At 56.5% G+C, this 13,273-nt stretch overlaps 2 protein-coding genes across 7 annotated transcripts in view; both read right to left on the bottom strand.

The window, feature by feature from the left end:
- The window catches only part of MYO7A (myosin VIIA), a 113,343-nt gene extending 109,056 nt beyond the window's left edge, over positions 1-4,287 (bottom strand). For all 5 annotated transcript variants that reach the window (XM_069555469.1, XM_069555466.1, XM_069555468.1 and 2 more), the window contains exons 1-2: positions 4,030-4,287; positions 1,933-1,996 (exon numbers count right to left, since the gene is read on the bottom strand). In XM_069555469.1, coding sequence (XP_069411570.1) covers positions 1,933-1,950 — 18 coding nt within the window. In that variant the 5' untranslated portion in view covers positions 1,951-1,996; positions 4,030-4,287. The remainder of the gene's footprint in view (positions 1-1,932; positions 1,997-4,029) is intronic.
- Positions 4,288-6,240: 1,953 nt separating this feature from the next.
- Positions 6,241-13,273, bottom strand: part of CAPN5 (calpain 5) — a 56,571-nt gene continuing 49,538 nt past the window's right edge. For both annotated transcript variants that reach the window (XM_069553829.1, XM_069553830.1), the window contains exons 10-13: positions 11,959-12,155; positions 10,732-10,847; positions 10,094-10,230; positions 6,241-8,817 (exon numbers count right to left, since the gene is read on the bottom strand). In XM_069553829.1, the coding sequence (XP_069409930.1) occupies positions 8,635-8,817; positions 10,094-10,230; positions 10,732-10,847; positions 11,959-12,155 (633 nt within the window). In that variant the 3' untranslated portion in view covers positions 6,241-8,634. The remainder of the gene's footprint in view (positions 8,818-10,093; positions 10,231-10,731; positions 10,848-11,958; positions 12,156-13,273) is intronic.

Raw genomic sequence — 13,273 nt, 5'->3', positions numbered from 1 at the left:
CATCTTTATGACGATGTTTTCGGTGCCTGGTACTCATGGGGGCTCTACACAAAGGCTGGGATGGGACAGTCTACATATGGGTCAAGAATCATCATAGTCTCTGTGGTCTCCTCAAAAATTTATCCCAAATAAAGTGAAAGAGAGAAAAGAATGGAAAACACTCATACACAGGAATGCTATTAATATGATTTTAGTAGTAGTCATTGTGGCAGTTAATCTTTTTTGAGCTGAGTCCATCACTGAACAAGCATTGTCTAGTGTTATCATATTTCATTCTTAAATATCCCTTTGAGGCCTACCTATCATTATGCCCTAGCCCTTCAAACCAAATGAGGGTGTAACCACAATCATTCATTCATTCAGCACAGAGCTCCATCTTTGAGAGGGCTGGTACCAGGGCTGAGAGGCAGTGCGGAGCAGAATGAAGGCTGTCCCCCATTTCTGGGCTCACCAGGAGGCCCCAGTAAGGTAGGGGAAGAAGGTGGAGTATGACCAGACTCTAATGTGGGCAGGACAGGGCTGGGTCCCAAAGGCAGTGGTCACAGTGAGGCCTTAGAAGTCAGCCAGGAGATAGGAGACAAGTGCTCCGGACGGGCAAGGGGTGGCAGGAGGAGGGAGGGGGACCTGGGAGGCAGGTGAAAGAAGAAGCACTTTGACTGAACCCCTCGGGGCATTCCATTTTCTCAGCAGTCAGGCTGGCAAAGGAGGTTTTTATCCTTCTTTTGACAGATAAGGAAACTGAGGCTCAGGAAGGCTGAAGGACGCACTCAAAGTCCACTGACTTATCAATAGCAAAGCCCAAGATGAGCTCAAGGCTATGTGCTGGCTGTCTCCCAGAGCTGGGACCTCACTCAGGACCAGAGAAGTAACAGGAATGTGCTTTCTGTGTGAGGGGTGGGCAGAGCCAGGTCCAGGTGAGGTGGGCCAGGGTTTGGGGGCAGGTTGGGGGAGGGTGGCTAGTGAGACAGAGATCTCCTGAGGGAAAACGCCCTTGGGGGCTATGGGTGACCCAAGCCTTTCCTCTGGAGTCTGCAAATGTCCCCATTCACCCATCTCTGCCTGCAGCTCAGTTCCTGGCACCCAGCCACACTCAATGATAGTGACCTTCCCTTCTTTCGGTGGTCTTGGCCATCTCTGACAGTCCTTTGAACAGATTCTCAGGCCCAGGGGCTCTAGAGAGGGTCTACTCCAGCCCCAGGACAGAAGTCTGTCTCTCCCAATCCTACCTTCTCACATGCAAATCCACATACTCACACTCAAACACCCAGCTGCCGGATGAGGCTGCCCATTGGTCCCAGATGGTCCTGGAGGACATGAGGCCACTGGCCAAGCCCCCAAGGGCACACCCCCGCCAGCCCGGGGGCCTGGTGCCAGGCCAACCTGGCTCAGGGCCCACATTCCTGGCTCTGGAGACCAGGAGCTCATTAGAGCCTCAGGCTAGTCACGGGGAAGGGCTGAAGGTCAGAGGCCACTGTGACCCTGGGAAAGAAGACGGGCTGGAGGACTCAGCTAGGGGCAGCACCTCTGCTTCTTCCCCATGTTACCCAGGGGCTGCAGCACCAGCCATGTCACCCCCGCCTCACTGCTCCCCAGGCAGGCTCAAGGCCCTTCTGGGTCTGGCTTCAGGAGACTTGCCAACCTCCTCTTCTCTTTCCCCAAGAGTTTTCCTACATTTGGGCCTTTACTCATGCTGTTCCACTGCCTGGAATACCCAGGGATTTGGAGATATATATAAATAATTTCTGACCAGTGCGGTGAGTGCAATGAGAAAGGGAGGCCCCAGCAGACATCTCAGAGGGAGAAGTTCTAGACTGGGCCTGAGAGAGTCAGGAGAAGTTTCACACCTGGGTTTTGAAGCATAGATGGGAGTTTTTCTAGGGCTGTTCCTGGCATAGAAGGATGAAGGCCCGTGGGGTGAGGGGAAGCACTCACCTGCTGAAGAATCACCATTGTCCTTGGTCAAATGCTTCTGCTGCCCGCCTGGCCAGACACAATTCTGCAGGGGAAGAGACCAGAGCAAGCCTCTGAGCAGGCCAGCCGTGGAAGCACTGGGCCTGCCTGGGGTCACCTGGGCTCTTCCCAAAGCCCCAGCCCCTCCTCCCTCTGGGGAACTCTCCCTGGCTTCTCTCCCTCTGGCCACAGCCCAGCCTGTGTGACCTGAGCCTCTGCCACCGTGACCAGCTCCACTGCCCAGAGCAGCTGAGCTGTTCTCTCACTGCTGTTATTCAAAGATTCCCAAAGGGCTCCTGAGAAGTAGCAAGTGCAGCCCTGTTCACCCAGACATATGCGCAAAGGGGCCCAGAGGAGGACCAAGACTTGCCAAAGGTCACACAGCAGGGCAGGGCAAATTCAGGACTAAGACTTGGTCTCTAACCACCCAGCTCAGGGCTGCCCCAGGAGCGCAGGTGACCAGCCCAAGAGGAAGGTCAGACTGGGCATGACCTGCTCATGACAGCCCCTGCCTTCAGGATAGTGAGCCTAATGTCTCTTCCATTTGGCGTTTAAGGCCCAGACTGTGCCTCTCAAGCTTGCCTCTCTGCTTTCTTCCTGCCCTACCCTTGCCCTTAGGCCATCCTCAGCACTCACTCTTCCTGAAATATGCCAGCCCTTTTCATACCTCTTGGCCTTTGCATACTCTGGCCCCTCTGCCTGGAACTCAAATTCCTACCTAGGTTTCATGGCACCTCCTCCAGGAAACCTTTCCTGACCATCCCCAGGCTGCCAAGAGCTCTGATGTTTCCCTCTGTACAGCCCTGACTAAATGCATTTGCTGTCTGGTCAGGGTCTAACCCACCTCTGCTTCCAAAGTAGGGGAGTGATCCAGGGCAGGGTGTGGGGCTCAGCTGTTACCTCATACAGCCCAGGGCCAGATCCATGGCCAGCTCAGGTAGAACTTGTGGGGCTGAACTTGTGGTGATCAATGTCAACCCCAACCCATAGGCTCTGGCATGAGGCCCCTCTGGTCCCCCGCCTGCCTCCCAGGACGAGAGGATGAGCATCAATTTTTCATAAGGTCCATTCAGAGGCACTGGGGCATTTGATCCTCTACCCATGACACTGCCTGACACCTGAGCCCTGACCCCTGCCCTGGGGCTCCAGGATACAGCAGGCACACTGTCTTTCTGGAGACTACACTTGGCCTGGGTGCTTGGCTGGGAAGAGAATTCAACAAGGACTGCCCAGCTGTGGTGCTGGGCCTTCATGGCTTTAAGGAGGTGGAAAGGGGTTGTTGAAAGGGAGTAGAATTTAAGGGCCACATGTAAGGAAAAAGCTACAAAATAGACTTTTTTTCCTAAAAATAAAAACTAATCCCTGTTCAAGTTAATTGCTTTTTTTTTAAATATAAATTTGTTTTAATTGGAGGCTAATTACAATACTGTATTGGTTTTGCCACACATCAACATGAATCTGCCACGGGTGTACACGTGTTCCCCATCCTGAACCCCCCTCCCTAATTGCTTTTTAACTGACAACAGGGAACAGAGAACTGATTGTACATGTCCATGGAGGAGCAAGAATACTGGAGTGGGTTGCCATGCCCGCCTCCAGGGATCTTCCTGACCCAGGGATCAAACCCGCATCTCTTACGTCTCTGGTACTGGCAAGCAAGCTCTTTATAATTAGCACCACCTGGGAAGCCCTTACCTGTCCATACCTGGTGCTCAATTCTACCTGGTCCCCATAACAACCCTGCCTGGTGGGGCTTCATCTCCCATTTCACAGATGGGAAATTTAAGGCACAGACTAAGTGACTTACCCAAGGAGAGAGAGAAAGAGATAGTGGCTGAGAGAGGCCTAAAGAGACAAAGAGTCAGGGGCAGAGGACTCTCTCTGCCACTCCTTCCCCTCACCCCCTGCATGTCATTCCCAGCCTCCCTTCCCGTCCCAGCTCTTGTCAGAGAGATGGCAGGGGGCCCAGACCAGGAGCAAGTGGGGGCAGTAGCTCCAGGTGGCCTGAGCCCCTGAATCCCCCCGAAATTTAGCAAACCTTTCTCCCAGTGCCCAGGAGAGTGAGCAGCCCGTCCTTACCTGGCTTCCAGCTGCCCGGCACCCGCACTGCAGCTGCCCCCTGTGAGGAGGGCTCAGGAGGCTGGGGTAGGGGGCCTGAGCCAGCCTGCAGACACGCGCCCCCTCCTCTTCGGCCTCACTCTGGGCCTTGCTCTGGGGTCGCTCTGGGTTTTTCACAGCATGACTCTCTCTCTCCCAGCCTCTCCCTTTCTCTCCCGCCCAGGGCAGCTCTCTGGCCAGCCCGGCTGCCCTCTCCTTCCCACTCTGGAGCCTTCCCCCGGGAGGCGGAGCCGGAGGGCCCTCGAAGGTCTGGGTGTCGTGACATCAGCCTGGGAGGCGGGCTGTGCCTCCCAGGGCCCTGGCAGGGAGGACCAGCCACCCGGCTGGGAGGCAGGGTCCCCGAGGCCTTTCTCAGCTGTGTGGCTGATCAGTGTGAGGCCAGGCCCGGGGCCCCTCACCTCAACCTCAACTGCCTCCTATCATTTGCAGTAACACCACCACCTGCTCTCAGGAAACCTCGTTCTGATCCTGACTCAGTCACTGATTTGCTGGGTCGGGGCCCTTGCCTGCTCTCTGCTACGCCTGGTTCCTTCTCTGCAAAATGGCTGTGAGAGCAAAGGACCAGCAAGCAGGGAGGGAGGTAGCGAGCCCTGCCTCCTGGCCCTTCCTCCCTGCCCCCAACACACTGCCATTGATTGCCTCAGGCCACTTCCCGAGGGCTCCCCTCAGAGCTGTCCCCCTGAAGCTCATCACTTCACCACTGACCCACAGCTTGTTCTTGGGGGGTAGGGACGGGGGTGCCTGTGGTCACTCAACATCCAGGAAACTTTCTCAAACCAGCTGACTGTGCGACTCAGGCAAATTGAAGTGGAAAATGTCATTTTACAGTAGGGGAGGAGAGTGAAAAAGGAAGAATAGAGTGTTTGCTATTAGCGTCAGGGAAGACAGTGACACCCAGGACTCCCCGCTGGGACCTGGCCCATGCACTTCAGGGCCCTTAGCCTGCAGCGACCCTGGCAACCGCCCCAGACAAGCAGGCCTCTCCAGGGCCGCTTTGGCCGGGATGAAGGGAGGCGCTCTTTTGAATTCTCTGTAACTGGGATGTGCCTGAGGGAAGGCGCCACCTGGCTGCCACCCACAGGATGGTGTAGGGCACCCGGTGTGGAGGGGGGAACCAGTGGCCCAATGGTGCCCCCTGGAGAGCAGGGTTGAGCATCCAGCCTGTGCCTGGAGCAAGTGGGTGGCAACACTGGAACCCAGCCTCTGTGGGGGCTGGGCCCCCTCAACCTGCCGACCCTGACCCCCGAAGACCCCTGGCTGCGGGAGTGTGTTTGACCAGGAGCCCATGATAGTTGCTCCCGGACCCGATCCCCGCTGCTGGACTCCCACCTGCCGTCTGGGGAGGTTCCTCTTGGTACGTAGCACCCCCCTAATCATCTCTTGCCAAGCTTCCCAGAGTGGGCGGGCAATGGGTGTCAGCCTCACACCGATGGGAAAATTGAGCCCTGGAGAGGAAATGGTGCTCCAGGCAGAGTGCAGGGATGGAGGGAAGCAGTGAGGAAGGGGATGAGGGGTTGGGCATGTGTTTCTCTCCAGACGCTGTGTAGCTACACCTCAGAACCCACCAGGGGCCAGGCACTAAGCTAAGGTGGGCACCTCATTCACCATGTCCTTCTCTCCGTCTTAGGGGGAAATATTGGTCTTAATTCAGTTATTTCTCTCTTGTTCCCCTCCCTCAACCCAGTCACAAAGTTCTGTCCATTCTATCTCCATAACGTACCCGGTTTCTCCTCACTGCCAGCCCAGGCTTTCTGGCTTGAGCTGCCAGCATCTTCCCCCCAACAGCCTCCACTCTGGTCCACCCCCCATCTGTGCCCCCACAAGCCCATCTTTTTGGCCTCCTTCACGCAATTGCCCCCAGCAGGCTCCCACACCACCTCGCCACTCATTCTGTGCCCCTCCTCAGTCTGTAGGCTGCCCCACAGAAGGCACTGTGACTGTCTCCCTGCACCCCCAGTGCCCAAGACAGACGTGGAAGAAGGCCAGGTGAAGGGACAACTGAGTGATTCCTATGACGGCAACCCCAAGTCCCCCCTGGGGAGCGAGGGAGAACAGGGCCCAGCCTCAGCTCCAACTACCTCATGAGACTCTCAGCCCAGAGGACAGTCCCCCAGGCCCAGGCAACGTCCTCTTCACTGTCATTCCAGGGACAAAGACACAGGCAGGCCTCTCTGGAATCGTGGTAACATTTATTCTGAGAACAGAACAGGTCTCCACTCACCTGACCCTGAGCTCGGCCCTGAGGGGTGAGTCAGGGTGGCACAGAAGTCACCCAGGTGGCACCCAAGTCAGGGTGGCACAGAGCAGGGGCCCCACCCATCTTCAAATGGGGACTTGAGGCCCCCGGGAGCTGCAGGGTGCACCAAGCAAGCAGAGCAGCTGCTCTCCCCACCCAACCTCCAGCCCCAGCCTGAAAGACCTCCATCTTCACATACCCAGGCCCCAGGACCTTCTGGGACCCAGATCATCACACAGCCAGGAGCCAGCCTGGCCCACCCAGAAGGGTGGGGAGCAAGGGCAGGACTGCTGAGCCAGTTGTTTGAGAAGGGGGCAGGGGTCAGAGCCCAGCCCCCAGGCAGAAGCCCATGCAGATCACCCAGGTGGCCCTGGGTTCCCCCATAGCCCAGGTGCACGTGGCTGAGCAAAGACCCACGTGTGGGCCCCGGAATTCCCAGGCTGGCTTGTCTGGCCCTCGCCTCTCTATCCGACTCTCGAATCTTCCTTTCCAGTAGATATTGAGAAGTGGCAATTACATGACCGTGTATAGTGCATACGCATACAGAGATACACAGAGAAAGGGTAGTTTTGCCCTTATTCAGCACTTGTTAGGAAGAGTGCTGACAAATGAGAATTATTGGCCCCATTTTGCAGAAGGGGGAAATCGAGGCACAGGAGGTTTAAGCAACTTGCTCCTGGTCACACACAAAGTCCTCACCCTAGGCTCAGGTTCAGGAAAAGGAATCCTCTTGTTCTCCTGGTCCTTCAGTTCCTGGCCCCTCCCATGTCCCAGGACCAGGACACAGGGGCAGAGTGGGCCGGAGAAGGAGGCAAAGTCAGGGATCCAACAGATCCAGCCAGGACACTGCACCAAAGAGCCAGATCTGGAGCCAAAAAGTCAGGTTTCCCTGAAGGAATTCCCAGCAAGGCCACAGGAACTCCCCATCTTGAATCAACTGGACTTTTTCATTTACATCACCTGGTCTGGAGCCCAAGAAGGACACAGAAGAGACCCAAAACTGGCCACAGCCCTAACACTCTAAGAACACAGCTGATGCCGGTTGGCAAAACATCCCAGTACAAACCCCTGTCTTCTTCATCCACCTCCAGACCTCCTCTGAGAAGGTATGACCTCGCCCACTTCCCTCCCTAAGCAGATCAAAATAAAATCAGAGGATCACAGGAAGTGGAGTTTAAGAAGAAAAAAGGGTTCAGGCTTTCAGTTTTCCTTTAAAAACCCCTGGTTAAAATTGAGAGTTAAAACGGAAAGAATATAAAACACTGAGGACTAAAAGGAGCATTTTGGTCCAGGCAGCAAGAGGGTTATGGCTCCTCAGCCGCGTTTTTGGGGGGAATGTTGGCGGAGGTTCCTCTGGTCAGGAAGTGGATTTACTATCTCCTGAGCCCTGCAGGATGGAGACCACCACCCCAGAGCCTCTGCCCTGAGGAAAAGCCCAGGTCTTGCAGCAGAGTGTGCCCTGGGAGCATGTGCCCCATGCCCTCCTCCACCTGCTGGCCCACTACACCAGACACACTCCTTCCCACATCAGGGCAGTGGGGGCAGGACACCCTTCCTCGACACCACCGCCACCGCCTTTCCAGGGACCCTAAGCCAGAGGCTGGGAAGGAGATGGAACCTAGGAGAAGGCGACGGCAGCCCCTCCAGTCATCTGCCTCCGAGAGGACCTGAGAGCGGGCGGACAGGCCCAGGACGCCGCCAGGCCTCGCGGGGCTGTGGGGAGGGCCTGGCTCCGTCCGGGGCCGCACGGATGCTGTTTACTCATTTGGCAAATCCCCTTTGAATGAATGAACGACAGGCAGGTGCGTGGGTAGGACTGGAGATCGGACAGATGTCACCTGCTCACTTCTCCAATTCCAGCCTGAGCAGGAACCCAAGAGCCCAGCAGCCTTTCATGGTGGCTAGAAGGTGACAGAGACAGCAAGTCTGGGACACAGGGGCAGGCCCTGGGGACACGTGGGACAAGGGTGGGCCTGTGGGGATGTGGCAGTTCGTGTGTAAACAAGTGACATCCTGGCACTCCGTTGGCGGACAGCAGGGCCTTGGAAAAAGGTTTTCAATGGACAGAGTCCCTTAGCCATGGTGGCAGTTGGGGTAGGGGGGCGCTATTTTAAATCTCAGGCAAGAAGACTCCTCCATGAGAAGGGAATGCTTTGGGGTCCTTGGGACACTAAGGCCCAGAGCGGGGCAGAGACCTCCCAAGGTCACAGAGCAGGTCAGTGCAAAGGTGGGAAAAGGACCCCGGTGTCCTGCTCCCAGGCTAGTCCCTGGCCAGGTTGGAGACATGCAGAAGGTGATGAGAGCTGCAGGTGCAGGTAGGTTTTCGGGTATCAGACGGCCGTGAGGGAGGCACTGCTGAGCACGCGCACGGCAACGGTGCCCGGCAGGTCGCTGGGCTGCCGGCTGTTGCGGTCCCGGAGGTGGAGGGTGTGCAGGGCCTGGAGGTCGTCCGCGTTGGCTTTCAAGTGCACCTGGCCCAGGAACTCGTCTTTCAAGACTCGGTGGTTCCAGATCTGGAAAGAGACAGAGGATGGTGCGGGGTCATCGCTGAGGAGAGGAGTATGAGTCTGTGCAGGTGCAGCAACAGCGGCAGAGCCTTGAGTCTCCTTCCTGCGGCGCAAGATGGGCCAAGGAAAAGGAGGCCTGCACCGCCTCTGCCTCACCAGGGACCTGGGCAAGGCTGCGCCCCTTCCGGAGCCTCTGGCTTCCTCCCATCCATCAAAGCTCCCTTCCATGTATAAAGTCTGTCACTATTAGCTCTGCTGTTGACCTTGGGTGACCTTGGACAAATGATACACCCCCCTGCTCTGGTTTCCCCATCTTTAGTATGAGGGTTGGATCAGTGGCCCCTACGGGTCCTTTCAACCCCAACATTTATGGGTCTGTGATTAGATCCAGTGGGACCCAGTGCAGTAGCTTCCCCAGGGTCCCCAGGCATTTGTGTACAGCTGGTTTCTCACCCAGAGAGATGCTGGCCTGGGTCTTGGGGACAGGGCTTCCTGTCAATGAGCTCAGAATCATGGCCACCTTGGCCTGAGAGGGTAGGGAAGCACGGGCCCAGAACCCTGGCTTTCTTTTTTTATTTTTTAATTTTGTCATTTACTTATTTTTGGTTGTGCTGGGTCTTCATTGCTGCATGGGTTTTTCTCTAGCTGCAGCAAGCGGGGATTACTCTCTAGTTATGCTGTGCAGGCTTCTTTGCAGTGCCTTCTCTTGTTGTGGAACACAGGCTCTAGGGTGCTCAGGTTTCCGCAAGTCTCAGCCCCCAGGCTCTAGAGCACAGGCTCAGCAGTTGCGGCACACAGGCTTAGTTGCTCCGCAGCATGTGGGATCTTCCTGGACCAGAGACTGAACCTGTCTCCTGCTTTGGCAAGCAGATTCTTTACCACTGGACCACCAGGAAGCCCCAGGACGCTGGCTTTCTGATCCTCTGCTCTCAGGCAACAGCCACCCCCTCCATCTGCCGCCTGGGGAATTTAAGGAACAACTCCCAAGGCTTTGGGGCAAGGTGGGCAGAGATGACCACTGTCTGTGGCTGGGAGACTGACCCTGCTGTGTCCCACAATCACTCCAGCTTATCCACCCCATTCACCCAGCCCACGGAGGGGACTCCAGGGCTCCAGGAGGGACAGGCAGGAGAATTCTCAAGGCCACACCAGGTCAGGCACAGAGCAGGAACAAGAACCCAGCGTTCCTGCCAGTGGAACGCTGCCACACTGAGCTCAGCCATTCTGAGCGGGGAAACATGAGGCCGGGAGCCCAGGAGGGACACCAGACAGGACGGCTCACCTGCACAGTGATGGGCTGGCTTGGCTTCTTGCGGTAGAAGACGCCTTTCACATCATACTCGGGTGTCGAGGTGCCCTTCTGCACGGCCGAGCGGACTTTGTCCCCCTCACACTTGATGATCACGTAAGAGTTAGCCCCTGTAAGAGGGAGTGGGCAATGGGGTGAGGGTAGGGGCTGGGGCAGGGCCCGGATGAGACAGAACTCTGGAATCAGAAGCCTGGGCTCATGTTTTCAGAAGAAGGGAGACCAGAGCCTGGCCAACTCCCTAACTACCAGAGATAAGAAGGGGTACACTGGTTATCTCTGGCCTCCATACCTTTACCAAGGCTGTTCCCCCTTCCCAGAGCACCAGGTTTCATACCTTAACATCTCCATGACCTGTAGAAAGGCCACTTCCTCTAGGAAGCCTTCCCTGAACCCTCCCTCCCAGCTGCCTGATCCTACATCTGACTGCCCCACACACTGAAGACTGCCCATGGGCAGGTGGCAGAGCCTGCTCCGCTCAATGTGCCCAGCTTCATCCCAAGGCTGGGCCCAAAGTGGATGTCAGGAAAGCTTTCTCATTCAGTAAGAGCAGGAGAGCTATGGAGGCTGTCTGTGGCTGGGGAACAAGGGCTGGGGGCTTTCTGCAAGCTCACCTGTCGGGGAGTCTTTGAGACCTGCGGCCCCCAAGACGTGTACCTGGGTCACCTGCTGGGGATAGCCACACAGGGAGCTCCAGCAGGTGCGGGGAGGCTCATCCAGGCGCAGCTCCCTGGTGTGGAGCAGAGGAGAAGAAGTGGGAGGTGATGGAGAGGAACCAGGAAGGCAGAAAGTCAGGGGATTCGAGAGGGCGAGGCAAGGGCAGGAGCAGTGCTGAGTCCACGCAATGCTGGACTCAGGCAAACAAATCCCCGTCAGCTTCCTGCGGCTGCATCCTGCCCCCGGGGTATCCCCTCCTCCCCCAGGGAAAAGCAGTGTGCTATGCATTACGGAGTGCCAAGCACTCTGCTGGGATGGAGCACGTATTGTTTCTAATCCTCATAAAGCCCTGAGAGCTAGGTAACTATTAGGCCCATTTTACACACTAGGAAGCATCAGGCTCACTGGGCTTCCCTGGTGAATCAGATGGTAAATAATCAGGCTGCAAATACAGGAGATTGGGATTCGACCCCTAGACTGGGAAGATCTCCTGGAGAAAGGAATGACTACACACTCTAATGATATTCTTGCCTGGAAAAATCCCATGGACAGAGAAGCCTGGCAGGCTACAGTGCATAGGGTCTCATAGAGTCAGACACAACTGAGTGACTCACATTTACTTACTTAGGCTCACTGGGGAAAAGGGCTTGCCCACACAGCACAGACTGGCCGGACCGAGGTCCACTCATTCCACAGGCTGCCTCCCCAGTCTGGGATGTGGGACTCTGGGCTGCCTACTAGGTGGGAGGGCAGTGCGGGGACGCACAGGGATGCACCGAGGCAGGCTTGGGGGTGGTTTCAGGGTCTACCTAGTAGGACTCTTCCACTAGCTGCATGACCTTAGAAACCCACCCCCAACCTCAATCCCCCATTCTGATCTGTAAAATGGAGGGGTCAGACCTCCCACCCAGGGTTCAGGAAAAGCAAACAGCATGAGTGAAAGCTTCTTTGTAAACTGTGAAGAGCTGTGCACACGTGAGCTGTTCCTTCACGTGGATGAGAGAGGCTGGGATAGGGAGGAGAGAAAGGCAAAAGAGATGGGTGCTGATGTCAGCCCAGGGAGGCTGGAGGCCCAGGCTTCACGCCTTGGGACAACACTGAACATGTCTGGGCTGCATATGGTGGGTCAGCCTGGAGTGGCCCTGGGCCTGGCCAACCCTGGCCCCCGGCTGGCCCCCACGCACCGGCAGTTGGAGGGCACGTCAGTGAAGACTCGGAGCAGGAACTCGCCAGTGTGGCCTGGCTCGAAGGTGGTGGGGATGATGACGTAGCGGCCCTCGGGCTGCTCCGTGCGCAGGAAGACACTGCGGGAGTTGATGTAGATGGAGCTGGCGGCCCGGTGCTGCAGGCTGTGCATACGGTACTGGCGGTTCTCCTCCACCTGCCGGGGGCGGAAGCACTGGGTCTCAAAGAGCCCCCCTCTCATCCCACCCTGCATCTCTCATCTCCGCCCCCCTCGATGACCAGAATAGGCAAATCTACAGTCAGAAGTAGACCAGCCTCTGCCTAGGGCTGGGGGGCCGGTGGGGGGGCCAGGTGGATAACACTGGGTAATGTCGACTAAAGGGCGTGAGGTTTTTTTGCAGGTGATGAAAGTGTCTTAAAGTTGATGGTGGTGATGGCCGCCCAACTCTATGAATACACTTTAAATGAGTGAATCATGTGGTCTGCGAATTACATCTCATGAAGCTGTTAGGGTGGGAGGCAGTGGCAATGGGAATCCCCCTGGTGACAATGTCCGTGGGGTTTCTGGCATCATAACAGAACCAAGTAGCACTGTCTGTCTAGGTCACAGCATGTGTCCAGAAATGACATCACCAGCTTATAGGATATGCTAGACCATTTCATTCCTGGAATAAGCACCATGATAAGCTACAGTCACATCAGCAAAGGTCATGCCATGTCAAAGTCACAATATTAGCACACAGGGAGTGTCCCAACACACTGACATGAACAAACTGTCATAATACGACCCAGCATACCAAAGGCCAGGGCCTCAACTCAGGCCATGGATTTAACAGGTACACATAATTTCACTGGGTTCTTGGTGTCTGGCAGGCCCACACTGTCCGTCTATGCTGAGTGTCATCACACACGGGGCATCACAACATGTGGAAGGTCTCGGGGCCCGGGCCAGGGAGCGGCCGGTGGGAACCCTACCTGGCTCTGCCCAGGGTGCCTCCTCCCAGTGCCCAGCAAGGCCTCCGACTCAGGGGGACCAGAGCCCTGAGGGAGGGAGCAATGTGGGGCCTCCCAGAGCCTAGCCCCAACTGCCAGCAATCCTCCCCTTTCCTGTCCAGATAGCCTGTGGTTCTGGGGCAGGAAGAAGTCAGGCTGCAAGTTCCCATGGGGCCAATGCAAGGCAGGCTGGGCATCTGTGGGGACCGAGACAGGACCCGTGTCACAGCATACCCAGGGCATCAGCCAACGTGTCCAGGGTGACACAGTGAGGTCAGAGGCCAAAGTGTTCCAGAAAGTTCTCCCCTAGGCCCAGGTAGC

This window comes from Ovis canadensis, chromosome 15, assembly GCF_042477335.2.
Source record: "Ovis canadensis isolate MfBH-ARS-UI-01 breed Bighorn chromosome 15, ARS-UI_OviCan_v2, whole genome shotgun sequence".
Classification (NCBI taxonomy): Eukaryota; Metazoa; Chordata; class Mammalia; order Artiodactyla; family Bovidae; genus Ovis; species Ovis canadensis.
This window is presented reverse-complemented; position numbering and strand designations above follow the sequence as displayed.